Genomic DNA, 23328 nt, shown 5'->3' with positions numbered 1-23328 from the left:
TAGTTCTTCAACAATTTAAAAAGCAGCAGCCAGTTTTTGAAGTAGTTTCACCTCTCCATGTGGGCAATTCCATGCCTTTTCGAGAAATGGCTTACGGGAATATTCCCATCCTGTTAAGTGGGTGAGTGTAAAAAAACCAAAAACCATTATACTGAGGATTCCTCCAAACTTTTCAAGTAAAAATGGAAATGTTTCACAAGTATAAGAGTAGTATGGTTTATATTATAAAAATAATGGCATTTTAACAAAATGAGATGTCATTTCAACATCTCACAGAGTAAAGCTATGGCAAAGTGGTGGGGTTGAAAGCACCAAATTTGAGTACAGTTACAAAGTGTTTTTACAAAGGCGCAGACAGTGTTTCCAACATTCAAATGTTCATAATTTCTAAGAATCTGACACTGAATTTGTGCAATTTTCAACAATTTCAAACAGGTAGTGATATATATCAGTCCTTCGAGCAATATCATATGCTGTTTCATCCAAGTTGTTTTTAAGATGTGGCTTTAAATAGCGATTCATGAGCAAGAGTTCAAGAGTTTCCTTGCTTTCCCTGTTTCCTGCTGCAAGGTGCAGCGGTGTCAGCAAACCATTGGTCTGAGCATTAATATCTGCACCATGCTGAAGCAAGAATGATGCTATCTTTGTGTTATTCCACTTACAGGCACTATGCAGTGGGGTCCAACTGTCCACTGTCAACGCATGAACATCAGCACCATGGGCAATCAGCTCACGTACGATTTCCAAGTGTCCATTATAGGCAGCGCGGTGGAGAGGGGTATATTGGTCTTCATCCTGGACATTGACTGGAGCAAGATTCTGAGACAGGAGCCTTTGTACTGTATTAAGCTGTCAGGATTGGAGAGACAAACACACTGCTTTATGGTAAGTACATCGATGAGTTTCTTATTAATGCTTTACCCCAAAACCTTGCTTGCATATAAGGTTCACTGTTTATTGCCTGTGTTTATCTCTTCCCAGTTTAAGCAGTTTATTATATTTAACCCACCTTTCCTCTTGGAACTGAAGGCAATATACACACTGGCCCATTTTTATCTTTACAATACTATGAACTAGGTTAAGTTTTTTCTGAGACATATAGCAATTGCTTAAGGTTACCCAGCAAGTTTCAGAGCTGAATGGGGAAATGAAGCCGGTCTTCTGCAACCCTGATTTGACACACTGAACATTACAACACCTTTGCTTTCCCCAGTCTAAGAACAAGGCTTATATTAAAACCTTTTTAAAAAAGCAATTACCAATATTGTTTTTATTGTGGTGCTCAGAAGACACAAAGCCAAAGTTTTATTACTCTTGGTTTCTGTGCATAACATTCAAAAGTAGCATTGCTCTAGTTGTTTTGGAGATTAATTTGAACACTGATGGGCTCAAAGCATTGAATCTACTGTTTCACCATTAACTCTACTTCCAACATATATTTTTTAAAATTTTTATTTTTATAAAACTTCCAACATAATTTTTCAAGGTCAGAGGGTGTGCAACCTTTAGTCTTCCATATGTTTGGGAGCTCAAATCCCAGAAATCCTAGCCTAGATAGCCAAAGATAATGGACTGTGAGAATTGTAGGTATTCCTGTTCTACACTATATCACATAAAACAGCCTGAATTACTGTTTTAACTTAACAACAGTTATCAACATCTTACCCTATTTTTTTCAGCTGCCCAAAGCAGAAGTTTATCAGGGTTGCTTTCCAGTTTTTTCTCCTGAGCTTGGTACCATTCCTCTGTTTTCTCTTCCTGGTCTTCTTCGTCAGAATCTCCGGACCAGAGACTCTGTGTTCCTGTGGGAATTAGATGTCTATGGGTTTCTAACAATTCAAGCTGGTTAAAGCTCTCAGGAAAGTCTTTAAAATCTTTTGCTTCCTCCTCTGTGTTCTTGTCAGAAGATTTGTCACCTTCATTCATTTTGCAGACATAAGTATTCAGGTGCCTAATACAGCAAAGTTATGTCCACTTTCTCTAGCTCATTTCAATCTCTTTTCTCTAGTGGAGTTCAAACACACACAAAACTGCTAACAGCAGCTAATGAAGAGCAGCATCGCAACATCATGAGAACCTGTGAGGAAGAAAGGTGAGAACAGATTAATACCCAACTAGATTAAAAGAAGAGAAAAGTTTGGTAGAAAAACATGGGTACTAAAGCTTCTTAAAAAAGGAGTAAATTAGTCTCTCTTTCTCTGGTTTGGCTAATGTAAGAGCCTTACATGTCCTACAAAAGCTAAAATGAAATGAAAAATAAAACATTTTTTCTTGTATTACACATAGTCATTTCAATTAGTCTCTCAACTACTGTACTGAAGAATGTGGAAATATTGTGGCTATTACCTCTCATCTCAGCCTATTAACTCCCCAAATATTATTACTACTGATTGATTTATGTCCCACTCTTTTTTGAAACATGGGATTATTTACGAAGAGGTATTACTATAACATAAAACAATTAAAATACTGTCTATAACCCCAAGACAGAAAACAAGGAGACAGAGCTTGCAAAAGTTGTTTGGACAACAATAACCAAAATAACCCAGCCAGCATGGTGAGTGGTAAGACCTAAACAAACACCTCTGAAATGAATGTGCTGATTTTTCTTATAGGCTGATCTGAAGACTTCTAGAACCAAACTGTACCAAAAATATACTGAAACCAATATGACGTTCTCCCCTTGTCTACTGACTTTTCATGCTGCTGTACTGGCCTTTGTAGGTTCTGATTCAAAGAATGGTCAAATCTTGGTAAAATTGCCAGTCAAGCTTCCTAATTCTGCCTTGCTTCTGGGTTTGGCCAAAGTGCTGTGGTAGGTTTTGAAGAAATGTAAAATCTGGTTTGAGAGATGACTGTGAAGTGAACATCGACCCTTTCTTTTAAACTCAGTATTCTGAAAAAGTGTAAGTTAACTTTAGTTGCCACATCCCATGCCAAATTAGTAAGAAAAGTATCATCATAAGAAACAAAAAGTTGCTTTCTAGAAAGAATATGACTTTGCCAAAATGTGAAAAGAGTGCAACAGATCAATAGTACCTTTCCTGCAAAAAGGGCAGGTGGGAGAAAAATAATTCAAAACACATTACACTTTAGAATAAGTGACAAGTGACACTAATTGATAAGACCAAATAACCCTCACCGTAAGATTACATGTTGGGAGAGAAAGAGCATAACTAAAGGCAAATACCACCAGAATTGTATTATCAACTTTTCACTGGTCTCTGATTCCAGCAGATATCTGACATGCCAAAATATAGCTGGTGATGTTTTTCCTTCTATGGAGGAAGAGGGAAGATAAATTTCATCTGTATAATTTTCATAAGCTCAGTGTTAAAAGAGCCAGTGAGAAACAACATGGTATACTGGGTTAGAAATGGACTAAGAAGTCAAAGGGTGAAAATCTTTTGGTAGTCTTGGGCACTATCTTTTAGCCTCATCTTAGGCAAGGTATCCAGCAGCAAGCATAAGTTGCTGGACTAGTATACTTGGTAGGATTGCAGCTTCTACCAACCCCAAAAAAGACAGTAATTAGGACTGTAGGGATTTGTGATCCAACAACATATGGAGGGTCATGAATTGCCTACCTCTAGCCTAACCTAACAGAGTGGATATGAAATTCAAGTGGATACTGGATAGGGTGGGAGATTTCTATACTGTCCTGGATTCTTTGAAAAGATGGGCAAGATTAAAATGTAGCAATAACACAGGAGATGTGGAAGAAAGAATAAGAAAAAAGAAAGCACACTCAGTATTCTAGTGAAAGTATACCAGTTTCTATGTGAAGTCGAAAGTATACTAGTTTCTGCAAGTCCAAAGTCTTCTCACCCCAGCCATAATATAGAGAAATCAGGAGACTCCCACTTCCATGCCCTATTCCATCCCTACATTGAAAAGCAGTGTAACTTTGGATTGTCATTGTTCAGGGAAAACACTGTATTTTTATTTAATTTATATTATGCTTTTCTCTCAACATGGGACATAAGGTTGTTCACAGCAAAAGTTAAAACAAAGTAGAACTGAAAAACAGTAACAATAATGGAAAAACCCCCAATACAAATAGACACCATTAAAATATTGTTCTGCACAACTAATTAATTGCCAAACACTGTTTATATTTTTTAAAAAGTCTTATTTTGCTTCTGGAAGGAGAGCAGAAGGGACCAGCCTAGTCTCCTGTGGAAGAGGAGTCCATAGCCTGGAATAAACCACAAAGAAGGTTCTATCATAGGCCCTCACCAGGTGTGTGTGTGACATGTTGGGACCAAGAAAGAGCCTTTCCTCAAAGGTCTTAGACATCATGCAGGGAGATATTTCCCTTGCACAAAAATACTGTCTTTTAGACAGTCTACACCCAAGCCTTATAGGGTTTTCTACATCACAATCAGCACTCTGAATTGTGCTAAGCAATGAACTAATAATCAGTGAAACTGTTGAAACAAGGGGGTTATATGTTCACTGTAACCAACTAACAGCATCCTACCATAGCTTTTCAGTTAAAATTCATGATCAATAACAATAAATGTAGCAACAGTAAAAGAACAATAGCACCTGGTGTGTTGTTACATAACTAAGTGAAAGAGAACATGTTCAGCATGCAAAAAGTCTCTGGTTCTGTTCTCAGCATCTCCACATGGGGTTTGGAAAGGCTTCTGCCTAAAACCCTGGAGAGTTCCCAACATTCTGTTTAAAAAAGACCCCCAATACTCAAGTAGACTCTGAATTTCTGATGAAATTACTATTACTGATTCTTCAACATAATTCCTCCTCATCTTATAAATATTTTGAGAAAAAGCTGTAACTCTGTAGCAGTGTACACAAAGCGTATTACAAAAGGTACCAGATTCAGTTTCTGTCATCTTGAACTAGATCTCTAAAAGCATTCCACTGAAAACCTGGATTGCTCTTTTCAATCAGTATAGACAGTGCTGAACTAGTTGGTTCAACCTGGTACGAACCACCACTGTTTTGTCCCAAGAGCAATACTATGGACTTTGGGTGTAGTAAGGCCTCTGGCTCTTGGGATCACAGCCAGAACAAAAGTCTTGTCCACAAATTTCTTAAGTTTCAAAAGCTTTACTGGTTATAACACAAAAACATGAAACTGATTTCTTCTCTCAATAGTCCTTCCTAAATACCTTACTCTCTCTTCTTGGTGGATTCTATCTTTCTTCTTTTGAGGACTATCTTTCTTCTTTTGTGGACTTATCTTTTTGTCAAAGGAAAATACTCTCTCCAGGTCTGACTTGGCTGAAATCTTACTACACACTAAAAATAACTAGAGGGAGACAGTAAGAGACCCTGGGATTTCCCACAATCCTTGTCTTTCTTAAAGCTGTACATCTCTATTTTCCCTTCTAAACTAATACATAGAAAAGCTAATATAATCTCAACTAAATATATGTCTCAAGAGCATCAAAGATGCTCTGGAGGCATGACAACCACCATCTGTCTTATTACCTGTGCTCTACATGTGCACCTGTAGAGGGGTGTCACAAAAAAACATGCTTTACAGGCATAAGATTCCAGGTTCAACCTCTGCCTTCTCCAGATATGGCTAGGAAAGACCTATGTGAAAACCTGGAGAGGCACTATAAATTAAAGTAGACTACACTAAGCAAGAAGGATCAATAGCTTTGGGATGAACTCCTAAAAGTCAAAGGGACATCCACAAGGGGTTTTTACTGTTAATTGCCTTTGAGTCAACTTCGACCCATGGCAACTCTATGACAGACCTCCAAGTCACCCTATCCTCAACTGCCGTGCTGAGCTCCTGCAGATCCATGGTCGTGGCTTCTCTGATTGAGTCTATCCACCTTGAATGTGGTCTTCCTCTTTTCCTATTGAGCTCCACTTTACCAAGCATTATAGTCTTTCCTAGTGAGTCCTTTTTTCTCAAGATATGGCCAAAATATGACCACCTCAGTTTAGTGATTCTTGTTCCTAGGGAGGGTTCAGGCCTGATCTGCTCTAGGACACATCCATTGGTCTTGAGTAGCCCACAGTATTCTCTTCTCCAGCACAACATCTGAAATGAGTTGATTTTTTCCCTAGCAGTTTTCTTCACTGTCCAACTTTCACAACCATACATAAAAATGGGAAATACAATAGCATGGACAATCCCAGCTTTGGTATTTAATGTCGTATCTTTACAATTCAGGATCTTGTCTAGTTCCTTCATAGCTGCCCTTCCAAGTCCTAGTCTTCTTCTGATTCCTTGACTGCATTCTCTGCTCTGATTGAGCCCGAATATGAAAAAATTTTGAACTCTTTTCATCTCTTCATTGTCTACCTTAATGTTAAATAGATCGTCAGTGATTGTAATTTTTGTTTTCTTGATGTTCAGCTGTAAACTTGCCTTTGCACCTCCTGCCTTGATTTTTTCAATAATCTTTCCATATCTCTGATATTTTCTGCTAGTATTATGGTGTCATCTGTGTATCTTAGATTGTCTATGCTCCTTCATTTTCCACATCTTTCTCCTCTGATTCCAATCCTGCTTTTCGTATGATTTTCGTATGAACCTACCATAGCCCTAGGATCGTCAGAAGGCTTTCTTTCGGTCCCACCACCATCACAGGCTCATCTGGTGAGGACACAAGAGAGTCTTCTCAGTAGCTGCTCCCACTCTCTGGAATACTTTTCCATGGGAAGCAAGGCTGGCCCCCTCCCTGCTTGCCTTCTGTCAGCAAGCAAAAACAGTTTTATTCAAGCAGGCTTTTAATATGTAATCATGGGATGGCTTTTTTATATTGGGTGTTTGTTATATGGGGTGGGTATCATGGTTTTATTGGGATTTTAATGTTTGTAATTTTATATTGTTTTTATGTGATGTTTTAATTATTTTTTTGGATTACATTTTAAGTGTTTTATTTGTAAGCCACCTTGGGTCCCTTTCTGGGAGAAAGGCGGCATAGAAATTAAATAAATACATGATTGTTCTCAGCATACACATTAAATAGATAGAGTAATATTCAAAGGCACAGCAATGTTCGTCTGGAAAATCGTATGCAAAGATATCTTTTAGCCCCTTTGAGACTAAATGAAAGAAAGACAGTGGTATCATAGCTTCTTTCTTTCAGTTAGTCCCAAAGGTGCTACAAAATCCCTTTGCATAAAGTTAGGGTGATCAGCCTTTCCTGACCCCCTTTCCCATTGGAAACCATTCCCAATACTATGAAGGATTTATAGTATTAATTATAGTATTAATTATATTATTTATAATATTACTCAGGAATAATTGAGACTGCAGTCAAGAAATCAGAAGAAGACTAGAATTGGAAAGGGTAGCTAGGAAAGAACTAGATACGATCCTAAACAGTAAAGATATACAACTGAGCACAAAAGTTAGAATTGTCCAAGCCACTGTATTCCCCATCACCATGTACTGATACGAGAGCTGTACAGTAAAAAAATAAAACAGACAAGAAGAAAAAAAAGAAGACAGTCAACTCATTTGAGATGTGGTGCTGGAAAAGAGTGCTGAGGATATCATGGACAGCCAAGAAGACAAACAAATGGGTTCTAAAACAGGCAAAGCCCAAACTATCCCTAGATTATCAAAGTGAGGTTGTTGCACTTTAGGCCATCATGGGGAAAAAATGAACAATTAAAAAAGGGAATGATGCTAGGAAGGGTGGATGGCAATAGAAAGAGAGGAAGACCACATGCCAGATGGTTATACCCGGTCAGGGAGGTCATGGGCCTGGGCCTGCAGGATCTGAGCAGGTTGACAGGGGTCTTGGAGGAGTCTCATCCACAGTTCACCATGAGCTGAAGTCGACTCGAGGGCCGTTAACAACAACAAACTCCTACTGAACTCAGTAGGGCTTCAGATAAAGACAGACATGACTGGGCTAGAGATTTTATAATAATAATAATAATAATAATAATAATAATAATAATATAATACGTTTTATTTATAAACCGCTATTCCAAATAGATCATACATACATACATACACACATATATATATATATATACACACACACACATGTATAGAACTCTAGGATGTACACAACTTGTTGTTGTTGTGTGCCTTCAAGTAGTTTCAGACTTATGGAGACCCTAAGGTGAGCCTATCATGGGGTTTTCTTAGCAAGTTTATTCAGAGGGGTTTTGCCATGCCATCCTCTGAGTGTGTGACTTGCCCAGGGTCACCCAGTGGGTTCCCATGGCCAAGCTGGGATTCAAAACCTGGTCTCCAGAGTTCTAGTTCCAACCCTCAAACCACTATACCATGTTGGTTCTCAAGCCTTACCTGAACAGTAACAATAGCAGCTCCAAGGTCTCCTACAAAGGGCTTTGGGTTGTGGTCTTCCCTTTCTTCTCATATTGGTGCTGCAGCATCATCTGCAAATGATTCCTCTGGGTCTCCTTGGGAGAGCAGAACTATCAGTTTCCAAGAGTCATTATTATGTACACAAATGTTGGTGGCATATTAGATACACTGGAAGCCATATAGAAACTAGACATATAGCATTATATACAGTACAAATATATTGTAATACACACACACACAATGAGAGAATTCAAAGATATAGCCGTGTTATTCTGTAGAATCAGTATGTAGAGAGATCTTGTAGCCCTTTTGAGTCTAACTCAGTGGTGGCGAACCTATGGCACAAGTGCCAGATGTGACACTCAGAGCCCTCTCTGTGGGCACACACACCATCAGCACAGAGTTCGCCAGAGTTTGTTACTAGAAAGTCAGAAGGACAGGGCACTTTGCAATAAACAAGTGGGTTTTGGGTTGCAGTTTGGGCACACAGTCTCTAAAACATTTGCCATCACTGGTCTAACTGAAACACAGAGGTTAGCAGCATGAGTTTTTGTAGACTAGTATATAGTATTATATATACATATAGTATTATATATATGTGTGTGTGTGTGTGTGTGTGTGTGTGTACATACACACACACACAGAGTATTATATCTTTTAAGAGGAGAGGAATCAGTTTCCAAGAGTCACTATTAGGAATACAAGTGCTAGTGGCATATTAGATACATTGGAAGCCATATACAAACTAGACCTATACCATTATATATAAATATATTGTAATACACACACACACACTATTACACACACACACACACACACATAGAGGCATTAGTTTCAAGAGTCAGTATTATGCACACAAATGCCAGTTGCATATTACATACACTGGGAGCCATATACAAACTAGACATATAGCATTACACATAAATAATTTAGAATGCATACACTGACTATTTTATATATATATATACATATACATACACACACACACACATATATATATATACATAACACAGAGACAATATTATATCTCATATCGATAGACAGTATTACTGTATATATATATTACATTAAAAGCAGAGGCATTCGTTTCCAAGAGTCATTAGATACACTGGAAGCCTTATATAAATTAGACGCATAGCATTATATATATATACGCACACACATATACAGTATCATATATATTATATCTACTATATACATATATAGATATATAGTATTATACATAGCATCATTTGCAAGGCATGCATATAGTATTATGCACAATATAGTACATATATATAGATAGATAGATAGATAGATATATGGCCGGTGTATGGAGAGGCTGCATACCTTGCGTGCTCCTCCTGCGCAGGCGCATTAAGAACTCTTCTACTCCACCTGGCGCGCGCCCCCTCCTGCGCCTCCCCAGAAGACCCGGATGTAGCCCTGGGGACGAGTGGAGTAGAGAGCCCTGCCTGCTCTGAGGGTTCCCCGCTAAGCCCCGCCCCCTCCTTGCTCTAACCACAAGGGAGTAGTGGGCGGGGTCAAGGAGTGACCAACCCGGAACCCCACTAGTCGGACTTACATCCCTCTCTGTAGCCGAAAAGACTCAAGTCTCCGCTTCGTGCACTCTATTGCGCATGCGCAGTGGGGCTCTCCCTTTGCAGCACTGTGGGAGTTTGGAACGGGTTCGTGTCGGGATTTGGGGCGGAAGTCTCGCGAGAAGAGCTGAGCGGCGCGTGGGCCCGGAGGGGGCGTGGCCCGACGTGGGATGAAGCGTCTTTTCTCGGTGAAGGAGAGACTGAGCCAGTTCGGTGGCTGGGCTTCGGAGGCAGAGGGCTCCTTGGCCGCCCTTGTAAACGTCGTCTTACTTAAAAGGAAAAAGGTCATGTCAACCTAGGGATGCATCTGCACTGTTGGAATAATGCGGTTTTACATCGCTTTAACGGCCAAGGCTCCATTCTGTGGAATCTTGGGGAAAACCTGCGGAACCACAAATCCTAGGAACCCCCCGGAAGAGGCTCTGCAGCGCTTTAAGTGGCGTCAGACTGCATCGTTTCTTGGATTTGCGTAGCTGGATCCTACGGAGTCCTGGGATTTGTAGTTCTGTGAGTCTCCGGCACCTTTTTTGGCAGACCTCATGAAACTACAAATCCCAGGACTCCAGGGGAAGGGACTACGGCACTTTAAGTGGTGTCAGACTGCATTTATTTCGCCAGTGTGGGTCTATTCTCAACTGCTATGTCTCCGTTTTACAGACTCCTGGGATTTGTAGTTTGTTGTGGCGCCAGAGCACTCTGACAGAGAAGGATAGTTATCTCACAAAACCACAAGCCCCAGGATTCCGTAGCGTTGAGCCTTGGCAGTTAAAGTGGTGTCATACTGGATTATTTCTGCAGTGCTGATGCAGAGTGGATCCAGTGCACACTGCAGGAATAATGCAGTTTGACACCCCTTTTAACTGCCATGGCTCCGTCGCACAGAATCCTGGGACTTGTAGTTTTGTGAGGCACCAGCACTCTCTGGCAGAGAAGGCCTTGTAAAAACTACAAATCCCACGATTCCATAGGATGGAGCTGCAGTATTTAAAAGCAGTGTCAGACTATGATTTCTACAGTGTTTTTGAAACCCTTTAACTGTTGGTTTAAACTCTGTATTTTTATTGTTTTGTACTGCTTTTCAGCTTGGACTATTTTAAATTCTGTTAGCCGCCTTGAGTCCTGGACCAAGAGGAAGGCAGGGTATAATAAATACATATACCATATATACTCTATATACTATAAGTCAACCTCATGTGTAAATCGAGGGCAGGTTTTGGGTTTTGATATGACCCTTGGATAAACCAAAGGTAAAACTTAGGGGCATGAAACAAAGGATCTCAATGATGAAGCAAAGGAAAGCAGTGCCAAAGAACCTACAAAATCACGGCAGGCATAACTGTTTTGGCTCAGACTAAAGGCTGGATGGAAGAGAGAGTAGAGGGAGGCCAGTGCTTCCAAGACAGATTGCACTCTTGTGGTTCCTTTTTAAATGAGAGTTAAAGCATAGGATTTACATTGGCCCATGGATAAGTCGACTTAGGTTTTTGAGATCAATTTTTTGACTAACATTTCTAGACTTATACATGAGTATATACATTGATGATGATGATGATGATGATGTGTAGATGCACCCTTTGATGACGCTGGAGACCAGGTCTGAGCTACGCTGCAGCAATAATTCAGTTAACCATCATGGCTAGGATTTGTAGTTTGTTGCAGCCCCAAAGATCTCTTGACAGAGAAGGATATCTCACAAAACGACAAATCCAAGAATTCCATAGCATTGAGCCAAAAAGAGTTAAAGCAGAGCCAGACCGGGTTATTTCTCCAATGTGGATGCAACCCAGGAGAAATTGCCTCTGTCATTTCATTGGGTTCATTCAGCCCCAATGAATACGTAACAACCATTTAAAAACTGGCTTGCTGTGTAGTCCGCTGTGCCTGCTGTACTAGTCTCGTGCATTATTTGGCTGTCAGCCATTTTTTTCTAGACAGAAGATACGTTTGTGACTCCAAAGTTTTATTTTTCTTTACAGAAAATGGAACTAGCAAGCTTGCCCCTGTTGTTTTTATGCAAGATCTCAGCAGCTAGTAATCCATTCTTCTATGGAAAAATGGGAAAGGAGAGGCAAAAGGGAGCTGATTCTCTCCGGTCCATTGGAAGTTTGCAGAAAGCAAAAGCAGTACGAAGTCAAAGGTTTTCATGGCTGGCATCCATAGTTTTTTGTGGGTTTTTCATGCTATGTGGCCATGTTCTAGAAGAGTTTATTCTCTCAGGATGCCAGCCACAGATGCTGGCGAAACCTCTTCTAGAACATGGCCACATAGACTGAAAAACCCACAAAAAACTACAAAAGCAGTACCTTGACACTTTTGGTTATAAATTATATGGGGCTGTCTTTCCTTTCCTTTTCCTTTTGGATAGTTTTATTACTGTGCTGGTAGCAACATAGCACTCCTCATGCTTTCTGAAAAAGTCAGTGTGACCGTTTGAAAGGCTGAAAGCACAATCACAGGTGTGCTTTAGTTTTTCATTGACTTTTTGTAATACTGAGCTTTTTGGTGAACAAATCGGCAGATTATGTATTTTAAATAAATAGTAGTTCAGATTTTGGGACACAAGGTCACCCTAATACTTATTTCCTTTTTTATGCTCTGATTCTTAGGTATTGACTTCAGATCTGCTTTTTGATCTCTCCGCATTTGACGATACAGCAGAGCTCCCTGGTGAGACAACCTGGGATTGCCGGTGTAGTTGTGGAAATGAGTCCTCCAACCTCCATGTAAGTTCTCCTACAATCTCCTTTTGGAGATCATCTATTTTAGCCTTATTCTGGTAACATTGGTATCTTTTGAAGGCTTTTTGTTATTTATACTGCATTCAAGATGTTCTCCATAAAGTATATGGGAGGAGGTCTGTTTCCCCCCTCCCATATTAATCTTTGCTGTGAATAACTTAAATGCATATAAGCAGTGGGGGAAAAAGGCCTTTGTAAAGAACTTGTAAACCCGTAACACTTTCTGGAAAGTCAAGCAAATGAAAACGGGTCAAACTGTGATTGAGATGCACCTGCATGCAGTCTGCACAATACAGTAGGTACTTGTGGTAGTTGAAGAAGGAAGGTGGCAGAGTACAAGTGTTGCTTATCGATAAGTACATTCGTACATAGTTTTTTGTTGAGTTTTTGGCCTATGTGGCCATGTTCTAGAAGGGTTTATTCCTGATGTTTCACCAGCATCTGTGGCTGGCATCTTCAGAGTGTGAAGATGCCAGCCCCAGATGCTGGCAAAATGTCAGGAATAAACTCTTCTAGAACATGGCCACATAAGCCAACCCCCCCCCCAAAACAAAAAAAACCCTATGGATGTTGGCCATGAAATCATTCGACTATACATAAGTACATATCTCATAATAGACCATAAGCTGAACATGAGTCAGCAGAGTAATGTGGCAGCTAAAAAAGCTTTCTTCAATGTTATTGTTTTTCAGTGTGCCTTCAAGTCATTTATGAATTATGGCAATCCTAAACTGAACCCACCATAGGCTTTTCTTGACAAGATTTTTCAGAGAGGATTTGCCATGGCCTTCCTCTGAGGCTGAGAGTGTGACTTACCCAAGATCCCTTAACAGGTTTTCATGGTTGAGCAGGGATTCGCACCCTGATATCCAAAGACATAGTCCAGTGCCCATACCACTACGTTCCAAAAAACTCTTTGAGACTACTTTAACCACCTTGGCTCAATGCTAGGGAATTCTGGCAACTGTAGTTTTGTGAGACATTCAGTCTTCTCTGTCAGAGAGCTATGGTGCCACAATATACAGTGGTGCCTCGGGTTACGAAATTAATTCGTTCCGCGGCTAATTTCGTAACCCGAAAAACCTTCGTAACCCGAATTGCCATAGGCGCTAATGGGGAAAAAAGCCGCGGCTCTGCCGCGGCTCCATTTAAACAGCGCCGGAGTTTTTTCGTAACCCGAAAAAACGTTCGTAACCCGAAACAAAAAATCCCTATGGGATTTTTTCGTATCCCGAAAAATTCGTAAGCGGGTATTTCGTATGCCAGGTCCACGGTATACAATTCCCAGGATTTCCTAGCACTGAGCCAGGGCAGTTAATGAGGTCTCAAATTGGATTATTTCTGTAGTGTGTTTTGAACCTTCCTTGCTCTGTCTGCATACTGCTAATTATTTTCAGAGTCTTTAAGTGTCCTAAACCCAGCATATGCCTTTCACTATAAAATCATAAAAACATTTCAGATAAACAATAAGCTTTCTGTGTAAACTAGTAGTAATCCTCTCTTGTTCTCCTTGCTCTGTTGTGTTTTCTGCCTTAGATGCAGTTTTTTTCTTGCTGCACATGTGAACTTATGGTGACCCCACGAATTTTCATAGGGCTTACTTAGACAAAGAACACTCAGGTGGTTTTATTTGTTCTGTCCCATGAAATATAGCCCACAGCACCTAGAATTCATTGATTGTCTTCCATCCAAGTTCTAACTAGGGCTGACCCTGTTTAGCTTCTATGATCAGATGTTGCCTGGTGCTTTTACTGTGTTTGGTACCTTCTTTTTATTATTAGGAGAGACATCATGGTGTAGTGGTTTGAGTGGTAGCCTAGGACTCTGGTAGACCAGGGTTAAGATCATGCAAACCCAAGGTAATTCACTGGGTGTCCTTGGGCAAATCTTACTCTTTCAGCCTTAAAAGTAGGGCAGTGGCAAACCTCTAAATAAATTTTGCCAAGAAAATCCTGTGAGAGGAGTTTATAAGCTGGAGTTATTTGAAAGCACATGAAAACGACAATTTATTTTAAGATTTATATGTTACACTTTTTGCATGGAACTCAAGCCAGCATCCTCACAGTTTCTCCTTGTTTAACCTCACAATAGTCCTGTAAAGTGAGATAGGATGAGATCAAATGGCCCAGGGTCACAGTGGTTAAGTGTAGAGAAATCAGACAAGACCAGCCATCTAGTATGAACAGTTTAATTGATCCTGATCAACTGAATTGACACTTGGCCAATTTAATTGACCATGAACTAGGCAAGTCCATCCCTTTTATAGACAGAGACAAATATGTTTTCATGGTTGCACAGTCATGGTCTTTCAGCACGTAGGAAGAATCTCTCAGCATGTACAGGAAAGATTTCCCTATACTGTAGTTAAGTGCTGGTACTGCAGTACTTAAAATGACTCGGGGCATCTATGGTCTAACCTGGAGTGCAGCCACAACATTGTATGTTCGATCCTAGAGGAGGGCTCCAAGGTCCCCTCAGCCTTCCATCCTTTCGTAAATTGGTAAAAGCTTGTTGAGGGTAATTGGCTTACACATTGTCAACCTCTTAGGAAGTGCTTATTCACTGATAAGCAGTATAGAAATGTACTTGCTATTGCTATGTTAACTTCATAGCTGATTGTATAGCCATACAGCAGGGTCTATTCAGTCTCACAGGCTGGCCATCTCTAATTCTGCTGTTCTGTGTACATTTATTTGGGAATATGCCTCCTTGGACTCAGCAGTGCTGTCTTCCAAGGAAGCATTATAAAACAGAGCTCCACAAGATAAAATACATATATTTTTGTACAGTGTAAAAATGTCCTGTGCAGTAAGGAATGTATAGCTTTGATTGCCTGTTGAAATATAGTGGATGGGACTGTTAATAGCTCCATCTTGAGGCTTTTCTGTGGTGTGCAGGAAGGCAGAATCTTGTTCTGTTACTCTCAATTCTATAAATTGCTTGAAATGAGAAGACTGTACTGTACATTTACAGAGTTCTGAAACCTATTATGTTACGAAATAGCTTGTTGTAGTAGGTGTTGGTAATATAATAGATAATGCAGTAAGAATATTATTTTCCCCTTTTCATGCTCACTTTAGGGATCAAGAAGAAAAAGACACATTTAAAATTTTAGTTGCTACTGACATTCATCTTGGGTATATGGAGAAGGATGCTGCACGTGGAAATGATACATTTGTAACTTTTGGTGAAATCTTGAAACTTGCTCAAGATCATGAGGCAAGCTGTTTTTATACCATTTAGCAAAGTTTGCAATGGAAGTCAAGATATTTCTCAGAAATAAATATTTTAGTCTGTTAAACAAGCATTACATATATATGTTATATTATATTTGATATCTGTAGCCCTTTTTGGTCACAGCTATCCTGAGAGACTTCTGCTCTCAGTGAGGACTGGGTTTGTAATGAAGTATTAACTTATATTGTCATACAATGTAGGGGCTAAATAGACCAGCACTAAATGCTGGCATTGGGTTGGAGTGGGGGCATTGTGACCGCATGCCTGCCACCCGACTCCTCCCTGATACTAGCATTGTGCTATGCCAAAGAATCGGTGAAAAGCCACCGCCGCTACAGCAAGGGTGACTTTTTGGCACTCTAAAAAGGAGTGGCATTTTGCCAGTTCTTTTTAGGGCAGCAGACTGCTGGATTGGGGCTGCCGCATACAGTTGCTTCTGCCCCGATCCGGTGCTGAAAAGCGCACTGGGACCCCGCTCTATCGGGGTGGTCTGTTTTGCCTGTTAATTGGTTTCAGATAGATGCCACAGTGCTCAAAATGTTTGAGTTTATTGAGACAGTTTGGTTCATTTTTTAAAATTTCATTGTAATGCATACATAGAGTAGATATTTTTTTTAAACTGAATAGTTACTCATTTTACAGAGGGGACACTTCAATGGCCTGGTTCAGACACAACAATAAGCCAGGATTGTGGGGCTTGTCTTCAGATGTGCTGCCCAGTTGCTCACACAAGTGGGAACAGTTAAACAAACCATTAATTTTCCATATGTTGTTTGTTTATCATTATATCTGAATCAGGAGTTGTAGCTTGTATTTTCCCTGACAAGGCAGAGGAGTAAACCCAGAACAAATACAGTTTATGACTGGCTTGTTGAAGAAGAACCAAGCCAGAGATCCCTGTTCACATAAAATGATAAACAAGTCATGGACAGAAGCTGTCCAGTGTGTTTAACCACTTTCAGGAAGAGGCAGACATAAACAGCAGATCAGAAAGCACCAGCTTTGTTTTGTGTTCAGTGAGAGAGGATTCATTTGAAAAGTACGGCTGCAAATTCCTGGTTAAGCTTGCCATCCCTTTTTATGGTCTTTGTACTTCTCAGATCATCATCAAAGGGCTTTTGGGAGGTTTGTGTAATACTAAGAAGGTACATGAATGTACAGTTTATTTTTGACAACCAAATACAGGTTATAGCCATCAAATTACAAAAATAAGTAAAACTCTTTAAAACTCCCACTGTCAATTAGCCCTATAACATAGAGAGCAATATGTTTACACTAAAATTACAAGTAATACTAAGTAGGTAACTTATTAGCACTTGGGAGTTGTTTTTATTATAACTTGTTTTATTGTAACCTAAATTACTTCATTCTGAGCAATTTGTATGTTTAGTGTTGGATATGAACAGCCATTTCAAGGAGTGTCTTTTTATATATCTATAGGTGGATTTTATTTTGTTAGGAGGAGATCTCTTTCATGAAAACAAACCTTCCCGGAAAACATTATACACCTGCTTAGAACTATTAAGGAAAAACTGTATGGGTGACCGTCCTGTCCAGTTTGAAATTCTGAGTGACCAGTCAGTTAACTTTGGATTTAGCAAGTAAGTGTATTTCCTTTGAAAGTCCCAGTCACTTCAATAATTTCTAAATAAGGTTGAATGCAGAACATGAAGTCTGTGAAGGGAGGCTCCTCTATGTTCCACTGTGGAGGCTATGGAAGAGGACCTTTTTTGCTGTCTCCTGCTAGTTGTTGAATACATTCAGAGGCTTAACTGGTGTTGACATCAATTTCATTCTGGCAGCTAGTAGAAATATGGCTCTTAATTTAAGCCTTTCAGGCCTAATTGAATTCAGCAAAATCTGCATGTTCATAGTTTTAATTTTTTCACATTATTTTAATTGGTTTTAAATTACCTTGCTTTGACTTTTCAAATTGCTTAATTTTTTTGTTAGTCTACTTTAAATTGGCTAAATTATTTTTATTGTCCAATATCATGAAAGCCCACGATCAGTCAGGACGTAAGCGTTTTAATTAAATAAATAAAATTTCTGCTGCAGTCAGTGGTACTTTTAGTGATTTTGGATGCCGGACATACTGATGGAACAGAGCACTCTTTAGATGGTTATGCATTGTTTTAAAAAGTGCTAAGCTACCCCCCCCCCCCTTTGTGGAAGGGACAGGTTCAGCCAAGAGTTCTTGGAGCGTGGGAGTAACTTTTGTTAATTCCTCCTGAAGCTTCTGGCAACAACTCCCACACATTGTCAAAGGTTGTATGGTCCTCTGGAGTAGATTTTTCAAAGGAAAAATGAAGGAGGGGGAATTGTATCTCTTCCTTCCTCTACTAAGATCACTAGTTTTGCGATTCAAGTTCTGCTCATGGGACTCTGAATTTAACTTGTAGTGTGTTTAAGCATAATAAAAACACTTCATGTTCATTTGTACAGGGCTTACATTTTTGTTCACATACAGATGTTAAATTTTGCTTTACTATTCAGGTTCCCATGGGTGAACTACCAAGATGGAAATCTCAACATCTCCATACCTGTGTTTAGCATTCATGGAAACCACGATGATCCCACAGGGGTAAGGATGTTAAAAGAAACAAGACAATAAGTTATTGGATACACTGATAAACCTGTATAGCCAGGAGTGTAAAATGTACAGCCCAGCAAATGTATACTCAAGTCCCTAAATGAGATTAAGCATGTACTTGCAGCGTTGATGTTTAAGTAGAATACATTCAGTAAAAGATTTAGGGCTTCCACTAGAAATTTCAAACATTGGATTTTTTAAAAAGTGATTTATTATTGTCAAGGTACATTCTTATTAAGAGACTGAAAATAAAATTGTGGCTGAATAATTCAGTTCCTTTTTTAAACATAGCATGAAGCATGATTTCCTAAAAACTAGTATATAAGCTTTTTAGTTGGATTTAGTTTACTCTATTTAATAGATCCACAGATTTACTAGCACACAAGATATTTTACTGCATTGTACATGTACATATATCTTTGTTATTCACTGAATGATCTGGTGAGGAAAATGATAAATTTTTCTAGATGAAAATTTTTTACCTAGTTGAGTGCAGGCTGTTGGCAACCTGTGACTGTAAAAGATGGGTTCAGTTGGCTTGAAAACATATAAGGGCTTTTTCTTTAATGTTTTGAGTATTCAAGAATTAAATTAATCTAATGGATGAATAAACCACCCTATGAGAAATGCACATTGATTGTCATTACTCTGTTTTATCTATCTTATAGGCAGATGCTCTTTGTGCTTTGGACATTCTGAGTTGCGCAGGGCTTGTGAATCATTTTGGACGATCCCAGTCTGTAGAGAAGATAGACATTAGTCCTGTTTTGCTTCAGAAAGGCAGTTCAAAAATTGCTCTGTATGGATTAGGTAGGCTTTTAAAAAAAGATTTAATAAAGGTGTGATATCTTAAAAGAAAGAACTTGACTGGTCTTTCAAAAACAGAGTATACAGCAGTTTTCTCAAATGGGATGTTTTCCAGATGTGCTGGATTACAATTTGCGATTGTGGGATTATAAAAGTTGTTACCCAGCACACCTAGAGAGCACATAAATGGAAACAGTTGGAGTATATTTCAGAAAGAAGACTAGACATTAATGTAATAATACTAATGCTAATGATTATGAAATATATTTATTTGTATGAGTGATCTGGAGTGAAGGTAGCAGAGCTTGATCTGAGCCATTGCAGTGGTTTCTTGAATTGAAATTCATTTTTAGTTTCTACCAAATAATGAATTCAAATGGTACCTCAACAGCTTACAATTGAACCATTTATTTCCTTGGCTTTTGTCTGTAAAAGCAAAATAAAAGTCAGCTCAAGCATGACCATGAAAAATAGATTGTAAGTACATTAGATGTACAATTGTATGCCTATCTGAGGTCTTCAGAGGACAGTATATACAGTCAGCCCTGCACTTTCACAGGTTTAACATTCGTGGATTTGATTATTCACATCTATGTGTGCTCTCCTTAGGCCAAAGAATGGAGGGAGGCTGGACGGGCGAGCGTATGCACTACTCTCCCCCCCATACTTTGTCTGGAATGCTTTGAGGGAATATGCGGAGGAAGGCGGGAGGGGTATGCAGGTGCGCATGGCCCTCCCACCTTCCTCCACTTATTTGTGGTTTTTCACTTTTGTTGTGCTGCTCTGTTGTGTGAGTGTGATGCAGCCATATGATGAAAGTGGTGACACGTGACTTGGCTGCTTGCCCAGTGACAGTTGTACATCTTCCAAGTGAATGAGCAAGTGACAAATTACAATGCTTTTGTTCCAAACTGTGTTGACCAGCTGGTAACTTTTCTGCAAAACTATGCTGTTCTCAAAATGATTGATCATTAAAAATCCATTGCCTGATAATTCTTCAATCACATCTGTTCCAGGGTCTATTCCAGATGAAAGGCTATACCGGATGTTTGTGAATAAGCAAGTAACCATGCTGAGGCCAAAGGAAGATGGAGATAGTTGGTTTAATCTATTTGTAATTCACCAGAACAGGTACAGCTGCTGCTCATTAAGGTGATAGATTGTTTTGTTGGAACAGTAAAGATGCATGGCACACTACCCCAGTTTCCAAACTACTTTTGAAACATGCCACAAACTCAGAGGTGTCATGTACTGTGGTGTACGGACATGGGCAGCATCCAGATTATAAAGATGTGGTTTTTCTGTGTTTTTCTAAATTGTTCCATCTGAGCAGCATGTTGCACCACTGAATAACACAGGCTCACATATTTTCCTTGATCCAGTAGATAGCCCATGACCAAAGCTTGCTCTTAATCTCTTGTCTATTTGGGAACCTGGCACAGACAGGTTTTTCTTTGGTCATGCTGTTCACCCTGTTGTCCTTTGAACTTTAATTTACTTGGACCCCAAGTAGTCACTATCTGCACTGATTCTGCATTCAGCAGTTTTCATTTCTGCACAGGAACAGAATTAAATCATAGGAATAGTATGACCATCTTCTGTGTAAAGCATCTATTTACAGCTTAGCTAGGATTGTAGCTTTAAACACTGAAACTATGTTTTCATTGGTCCTTTCTTAAAATTCATTTGGGACAGATATTTTTGACAAAGTGATAGTGAAATTTGAACATTGTAGGAATATGCTATATTTTTTAATTTGGGTTCTTTAGGGTAGCATGCAAGACTTCATTTTTTTTGTTTCACTTGGATTGCTTATTTCCTTTGGTGCAGGAGTAAACATGGAGCTACAAATTATATTCCAGAACAGTTTCTGGATGATTTTATTGATCTTGTGATTTGGGGTCATGAGCACGAATGCAAAATATCTCCAACACGAAATGAGCAGCAGCTTTTCTATGTTTCTCAGCCAGGAAGTTCAGTAGTTACATCACTGTCACCAGGAGAAGCTGCCAAAAAGTATGTTCATTGCTTTTACATATTGATTTGTGTTTTTATGCACTGTTAGCATGGGGCTTGCTTACTTCTTTACATTCCCCATGTTCATAAAGTGATTTATTTAATGCATTCCAGGCATGTTGGTTTGCTGCGCATTAAAGGGAAAAAAATGAATATGCAGAAGATTCCTTTGCAGACAGTTCGGCCTTTCTACATTGAAGATATTGTTCTTGCAGACCATCCAGACATCTTTAACCCTGACAATCCTAAAGTAACACAAGCAATACAAGCTTACTGCATGGAGAAGGTATTCTTTTTAATGAATTTATTTCCAAAACACACATCAGAAATAATCCAGTTTGAGACCCCTTTAATTGCCCTGGCTTAATGCTAGGGAATTCTGGGAACTGTAGTGTTGTGAGACACTTAGTCTTCCCTGTCAGAGAGCTCTGGGGCCATAATAAAATACAGTTCCCAGGATTCCCTAGTACTGAGCCAGGGCAGTTAAAGCGATCTCAAGATGGATTATTTCTGCAGTGTGTTTTGGACTCATGTCCCTAATGTAGCATGCATTTTTGTTCTAATTTAATGTTAAGATTAATTTTACCTGATTTGGTTTCCTGTAGAGCATAAATATAAATAAATTATTTTAAATTTGATTTCTCAGTTTATAATATAGTGCCCAGGTAGAGCACTGTTGGTTTTTGATCAAAGCTCTGTACCAAAAAGAAAGGAGCCAGATTAAATGGCTTGGGCCCAGAGTACTTGGAGGACCGCCTCTCCCCATATAATCCGCCCTGCACTCCCACTCAGGTGGGAGACAACTTTTGAGAGTTCCTAAGGTGAGATATATAGCGTCTGCGCATAGGGCTTTTTCTGTCTCGGCCCTGCGGACTTGGAACTCTCTCCCTGACGAGCTCCGCATGGCCCCCTCCCTCGAGTCTTTTAAGAAAAATCTCAAGACTTACCTCTTCCACCAAGCTTTTCCTCACATGTCCTAATCGATATTCTCTCCTATGTATTGTGTGATTTGTTTGATTGGAATCGTTTTATTGCTTTTTTTTTACTGGTTTTAATTATATGATTGAATGATGGATTTTAATCGATGTATTGTACTGTTTTTAATTTGGGGATTGTTGTTGGTATATTTTATATCTGGTATCTTTGTACTTTGTATTTTTACTATGTTGTAAACCGCCGTGATCGAAGGAACGGAGGTATATTATTATTATTAACCTTTATTCCTTCCTTCCTTCCTTCCTTCCTTCCTTCCTTCAAATAACTACATTTAATCTCATTTTAAAAAATAATAGCCTTAACCATTATTCACATAAGAGATGCTAATTGGCTAGAATAGTATGTTTGTATCAATCCACTTCAGTTTTTGTTTTGTTTTGTTTTGTTTGTTTTTTTAAAGGTTGAAACTATGCTGGACAATTCAGAAAGAGAACATCTTGGAAATCCCCAACAACCAGAGAAGCCTCTAATAAGATTGCGAGTAAGATTGGGCTAATATATCACTATGTATTAAATAGTTTATATAATTTATATACCAACCATCTGGTTAGTGGGTTGTGAGAAAAGATCCTGCATTGGGAGACATGGGTACCCCTTACCACATAGTTGCATTTCCATAGCTGTGTCTTCTAAAGCTACTCATCTGCCACTCGGGGTAGCCCTCCCCAACATGGCCAGAGAGCTCTGGGATGATTCTCTGATAGGCATTGATATACCCTGTGATAAGCATTTGAACAGACTTTTGAGTATCCTGCAAGCTTCGAATATCCTTGCAAGGTGTCCAGCTACAAAAAAAATAGTCAGTCTTGTCCCTGCTCAGCCCCCCCCCCCCCAAATTCTCTGACACCATGAAAATGGCTGCATTAGAGAAAGGAACTACACTGTTTACAAGGTAGATTTGGGGGTGGGTTTTGATCATTACATTGTTTGAGCAAAATTCTGACCTCAACAGTGATCATGAAAGTGAGTTACAATGGTGTATTATCTAACTTAAACATTTGTAATTTACTAATACAATGCCAGCCATGGTCTTGAATAATTTCAAAGCTCAGCATACCTTTTATGGTTTGTTTCTTGCTT

The 23328-nt window shown here is 39.3% G+C and overlaps 2 protein-coding genes across 5 annotated transcripts in view; one reads left to right on the top strand and one right to left on the bottom strand.

The window, feature by feature from the left end:
• Positions 1–202: 202 nt before the first annotated feature.
• ANKRD49 (ankyrin repeat domain 49) lies at positions 203–9892 on the bottom strand. 3 transcript variants are annotated; one of them, XM_042458223.1, is made up of 4 exons: positions 9846–9892; positions 8261–8376; positions 1666–2077; positions 203–849 (listed from the first exon to the last, which is right to left on the bottom strand). In XM_042458223.1, the coding sequence occupies exons 3-4, from the start codon at positions 1924–1926 to the stop codon at positions 388–390; spliced, it is 723 nt and encodes a 240-aa protein (XP_042314157.1). In that variant the 5' UTR covers positions 1927–2077; positions 8261–8376; positions 9846–9892; the 3' UTR covers positions 203–387. The 3 variants fall into 3 exon arrangements, with proteins under 3 accessions (XP_042314157.1, XP_042314156.1, XP_042314155.1); XM_042458222.1 differs by having other exon boundaries at positions 8261–8391; positions 9611–9854; XM_042458221.1 differs by having other exon boundaries at positions 9611–9854.
• The window catches only part of MRE11 (MRE11 homolog, double strand break repair nuclease), a 33633-nt gene continuing 20185 nt past the window's right edge, over positions 9881–23328 (top strand). For both annotated transcript variants that reach the window (XM_042458220.1, XM_042458219.1), the window contains exons 1-10: positions 9881–10145; positions 12468–12584; positions 15680–15818; positions 17277–17437; positions 18333–18420; positions 19098–19239; positions 20253–20367; positions 21067–21252; positions 21367–21538; positions 22649–22729. In XM_042458220.1, the coding sequence (XP_042314154.1) occupies positions 12565–12584; positions 15680–15818; positions 17277–17437; positions 18333–18420; positions 19098–19239; positions 20253–20367; positions 21067–21252; positions 21367–21538; positions 22649–22729 (1104 nt within the window). In that variant the 5' untranslated portion in view covers positions 9881–10145; positions 12468–12564. The remainder of the gene's footprint in view (positions 10146–12467; positions 12585–15679; positions 15819–17276; positions 17438–18332; positions 18421–19097; positions 19240–20252; positions 20368–21066; positions 21253–21366; positions 21539–22648; positions 22730–23328) is intronic.

This window comes from Sceloporus undulatus, chromosome 3 (assembly GCF_019175285.1).
Source record: "Sceloporus undulatus isolate JIND9_A2432 ecotype Alabama chromosome 3, SceUnd_v1.1, whole genome shotgun sequence".
Classification (NCBI taxonomy): domain Eukaryota; kingdom Metazoa; phylum Chordata; class Lepidosauria; order Squamata; family Phrynosomatidae; genus Sceloporus; species Sceloporus undulatus.
The sequence above is the reverse complement of the archived record's forward strand: the minus strand, read 5'-3'. Positions and strand labels throughout refer to the sequence as shown.